This window comes from Benincasa hispida, unplaced genomic scaffold (genome assembly GCF_027475165.1).
Source record: "Benincasa hispida cultivar pf3 unplaced genomic scaffold, pf3_genome.v1.1 HicScf1526, whole genome shotgun sequence".
NCBI lineage: Eukaryota > Viridiplantae > Streptophyta > Magnoliopsida > Cucurbitales > Cucurbitaceae > Benincasa > Benincasa hispida.
Genome location: NW_028325883.1, coordinates 1401 through 5866, shown reverse-complemented (window position 1 = coordinate 5866; position 4466 = coordinate 1401). Strand labels below are relative to the sequence as shown.

The following is a 4466-nucleotide window of genomic DNA, read 5'->3' as shown; positions in this document are numbered from 1 at the left end:
TTTTTCTTCCTCACTTCAAAAACAGAAACAAAATGAAAAATGTTATCAAATGAGTTCTTATTGTTTTTTTCTGCATGAGCAGTGTGCACAGTAGGCTAGCTCGTGCCCCAAATTCGGCCATTTTCCTTTTCTTCTGTTCCCAAAAAAAAGAAAAAAGAAAAAAGAAAAAAAAAACTCTCTGTGAGCTCTCACTTGGTAGAATAAAAATGTGGAGCCCTTTGAAGGTAAGGTTATTCCACATTGGAAAATATTTAAGGTCATTTGGAATTTGTTTTCCAGGTTCTTCCCTTTTGTTTATAACTAAAGGTATTGAAGAGATGAGAGACAGACAAAATTCTATGAAGAAATCAATTAGAATCATCCTTTGTTTTTTGGCATGAACAAAATATTTGGCAACGATGTGAAATCTTCATTTCATCAGATTTTCTATATGACCTTAAATTTACCTTAGAAGGAAAAACTGGACTAAGATGGTGAACAAAACTACAATTCTATATCAACCGATGGATTTACATATTGAGAATCACCATGGAACACAGAAAACATCTTCTTCATATTTACAAACCTCAACGATCAAAAGAAGAAAAAGTTGAGAAATAGGATGCAGTGACTTGAGGAAACCATCTGTTCATCTACTTCTCTTACATAAAGCAGAAACAAGTGTTTCTTCTTCTCTCATCCTTTTCATATTACTATTGAAGCTACACGAATATGCCATCCATTGGGCAACATTGGCTGCATCGCTTACTCCTCCATCTGATAATTCGTCAAAACCTGCATTATATTACAATCATTCGAGGGTCAAGAAGACGAAAGGATAAAACACTTAGCAAACTGTTAATATATGGAAAAGCCACCACAAAACTAGTCTTATTTAAGTACCCGATTTGGTTTCGTTTAACTTCAATTTCTTGAGTAAGATGACTTCTTCCATGTTTTGTTTTCTTTTGTAACCATTGGGAGCAAATTTGGATGCTGGAGAGTCCATATGTTTGCTTCCTGTATTAGATCAAGCGAGATAGTAGTTTCAAACTCAGTTGAGCTCCAAAGGTTGCCCTTTTTCCCTCATTAGTTTGTTTATATTATAAAGTTAATCTAATTCCTGAGCTTCTAGTGGATGTAAAGATAACTCCTGAGTAGTGGCCACCAACGCTCTAAGCTCTTTATCAAACTCATGTGCTTTATTTCCCATCCTCACGATAGTTTCTTAAACTTCTAGTTTAGTCCTTTTATTCTAAAAAGTTACAAATAACTATTTTAAACTTTGGATTAAGCTTCTTTTTAGTCCCTACTACTCATGTTAGAAGAATTCAAGTCAGAAAATAAGCCAAAAATTAAACACAGATGAAAATCATTCCAATTAATTTTCTTCCATACAGTATTAATGGTTTTACCTAAGTCCATATACTTCATCTTTTTGTTCTTGACCAAGTTGCTTTCTGGTTTTATCCTTACATTAACGTTGTCATCTTCTTCATCAGCCTTGCAACAATCTCCACTCACAATTTCCTGATGCCCATGAGCTCCTAAGGAGAGAAACAAAAAAGAAAAAAAAAAAATCACAACCTAATAAACCCTAAACAGAAACCAAAAGGGAGAAGAGAATGAAGAGAACTCACTCTTGACGCCAAGTTTAGAGAGCTTTCCATCAACAAGGAGAGCATCGTTGTCGGAGCTCCCAATTGGGAGGCGTTTAGTAGAAAAGAAAGAGAGAAGCGAGTTCCAAGTAACACAGGAGACGAGATCGAGGCCGCGGCTGAGGAAGTGGCCATTGAGCTTCAGCGATGAAGGGTCGAGGCCGAAAATGGCGGCTATGGAGCCGATATCGACGCCGTGGTCGTCAGAAGCGAGGAACGGAGCAATGGTGGAGAGTGAAGGGCAAAATAAATGGATGGTTCTGAGTTTCTGGGCTGTCTTCTCCATTGAAATCTCAAGCTCCTCCAAATGGGTATTTTCATTTGTTTGTTTGCATAGTGATGGCGAGGGAGTGTGTTGCGGATTTTGCTTCCGAATTGTCTCTGGAAGTGTCTCGGACTCTCGGGCCTTTGCGGAGACAGTACATGACATAGCTCTTCTATTTTTTTTTTTAAAAAAAAAAATTAACTAAATGGAATTTGCAATGGTGACCTTTTTAAATTACTGTATGGCAGCCTGTCACTCATTTTTATTATTTTATAAATATGGTAAAATTTTTAAATCTAAGATTTTATTTATTGTTTATTCAAAAAAAAATTTCTTATTTCACCATATTCTATTTTTTTCCCTCGTGTTTTCAGTCTCTCTCCCTTACGATTTATTTTTTATGCAATTTAAGAGATTTTTCTTCCTTTTTCCTTCTATTTTTTCATCCTCCCGCGAAATCCTTCATCGATATTTACAAGTTTATCTTTTGTTTTTTATTTGATTTCTATGATATTCATCTTGTTGCAAAATCCTTCAATCTCTTTGATTATTTCAATTTATTTCCTTTCCTTTTTGTTTCGATTTCTTCATCGCCTTCACTGTCTTGCTCCTACATTCAAAAAATTCTTCGGCTTATTGATTATCGGTGGCATTACATGTTTTTCCCTCTTTTCAATATTTTTTTTCTTTTGTATTTTTAGGATTTGGTAGTTGAACAGGCTTTGATATATTTTCTCTGTTTTTTTGAGATATTTTGTAATAAGTTAAGTTGTAGTGATCAACATCATAATATGGAAGGTAGTTTTTTGTTTTGTTTTTTTTAATGTTATTTTCTTTCTTATTATATTACCATATATGGGAAAAGAAACATTTGGCAACAAATTGAAGGTTTGGGTATAAATATGGTACAACAAATTAGGAGAGAAAGACTACGTGTCAAATAATATTATAATTTCCAGTAAATCAGATTTGGTGTATTTTGATTTCCCTCCTCTAGTTTGTTGAAATTTAATGCGTTTTTGTTAGTTGATTGAAGAAATAAAGTGGGAATTGTTATTTGAAGTAGAATAGTGGGAGTGCATTTTTTAAGACTTGTTAGATCATTTTTCAATACTTTGTATGAAATAACAATTAGATTCTTTCCCAACTTTTTTTTTTCCATTTTCAAATCAACGGCCTTAATCAACTACCTTGATTGTTGTAATCAAACAATAATCAGGTAGCAATTAGTATCACTTACAATTTGACAACCATTATTATATAGTCATCTGTATCATTGACAACAAGTATTAGATAGTAATCAGACGACAATCAGATAGCAATTGGTATCATTGGCAATGAAAAAACATTTCATATCAAATTGCAATCAAACAACCATTAGATAACAAATCAGTATAAGATAGCAATTAGATAACAATTAGTATTAAATAGCAATCAAATAGTAAGACAATAATCAATATCATTGACAATTAGTATATCATATAGTAATCAGATAACAATCATATAACAATAAATATCAAATGAAAATCATATAATAATCATATAGGGATTTTCCATGTTTGCAAAAAACCATAAATCAGGGACACGCTCCAAATTTTCAATTTATTTTCTATTAAAGTTGCAATTGCCCTTATAGTCGTGTTTTTAAGATTGCACAAAAATACATGAAACCTCATTATATATATACATATGCATATATATATATATATATGGTAGAATAATAATAATAATTTTAATGAAAACATGAAATGACGTTTTATAATAATGATAATAATAATTTTAGTAAATCACATTCAATTTAGGCAATAACATTTTATGTTTTCATGAAAATTATTATTATTACTCTACCATATATAAATATACATAAAATGAAGTTTGATGTTTCTTTTGGGCAATCTTAAAAACACTGACTACAACCTACACTACAGATTCTATATTTTAGAGAGGAGGTTAGTCTGTCTAGCCGTTATACTTTTGTTTGGTTAACTCATTGAAATGATGTATTTGACAGAGTTGAAGACGTCCTTGATTTTGAGGATGATGAGTGAAGGGGAGATTTTGGGTTGGAAACTCTTTCATGAAATTTATATACTACTTATCTAAACTACTCAAGATTTGGAGTAATTAATAGAGGTGTTCAAATGACTCGACAACTCGAACAATTCGGACTACCCAACTCAAATTAGAAGGGTTGGGTTGGGTTAGTTTAGTTTAAAATTTGGGTTGTGTTGGATTATTTTTATTTTTTGTATTTTTCGGCTTGGGATTTTGAAAAATTCGAATTGACCCAATCTAACCAGAATTTCTAATATTAATATTAAAATATATATATTTAATATTAATAATATATATATATATCTTTTTTTAGATTTTCTTCTTCTTCAAAGTTCAATCTTCTCCACTTCTCCTCTCAAACTCATTCACATTCACCTTCAAGGCTTCAAGCAAGACCTCAACGACTCAGCCTCTGTCTCTGTCATTCTGTCGCCACCTGTTCGTCCCCGGTCATCTTGACTCTCCGTGTCCGACTGTCCGTCTCAGATGTTAGCTTTAGAGCTTCAATC

General features: G+C 32.5%; 1 protein-coding gene across 3 annotated transcripts; it reads right to left on the bottom strand.

The window, feature by feature from the left end:
* Positions 1 to 474: 474 nt before the first annotated feature.
* Positions 475 to 2725, bottom strand: LOC120085717 (uncharacterized). Of its 3 annotated transcripts, none has more exons than XM_090309357.1 (4): positions 1620 to 2725; positions 1456 to 1526; positions 883 to 999; positions 475 to 774 (listed from the first exon to the last, which is right to left on the bottom strand). In XM_090309357.1, the coding sequence occupies exons 1-3, from the start codon at positions 2065 to 2067 to the stop codon at positions 904 to 906; spliced, it is 615 nt and encodes a 204-aa protein (XP_090165483.1). In that variant the 5' UTR covers positions 2068 to 2725; the 3' UTR covers positions 475 to 774; positions 883 to 903. The 3 variants fall into 3 exon arrangements, with proteins under 3 accessions (XP_090165483.1, XP_038897802.2, XP_038897803.2); XM_039041874.2 differs by having other exon boundaries at positions 1395 to 1526; positions 1620 to 1978; XM_039041875.2 differs by lacking the exon at positions 883 to 999 and having other exon boundaries at positions 1395 to 1526.
* Between the last annotated feature and the right edge of the window lie 1741 nt (positions 2726 to 4466).

What these genes read in the sequence shown, in the direction of transcription:
- LOC120085717 (XM_039041875.2), bottom strand. Translation starts at nt 2,067, where the DNA reads ATGTCATGTACTGTCTCCGCAAAGGCCCGAGAGTCCGAGACACTTCCA. An exon ending in CTCTAAACTTGGCGTCAAGA is followed by an intron (nt 1,527 to 1,619) that starts GTGAGTTCTCTT and finishes TTCTCTCCTTAG; the next exon opens with GAGCTCATGGGCATCAGGAA. An exon ending in GATGAAGTATATGGACTTAG is followed by an intron (nt 775 to 1,394) that starts GTAAAACCATTA and finishes AATATAATGCAG; the next exon opens with GTTTTGACGAATTATCAGAT.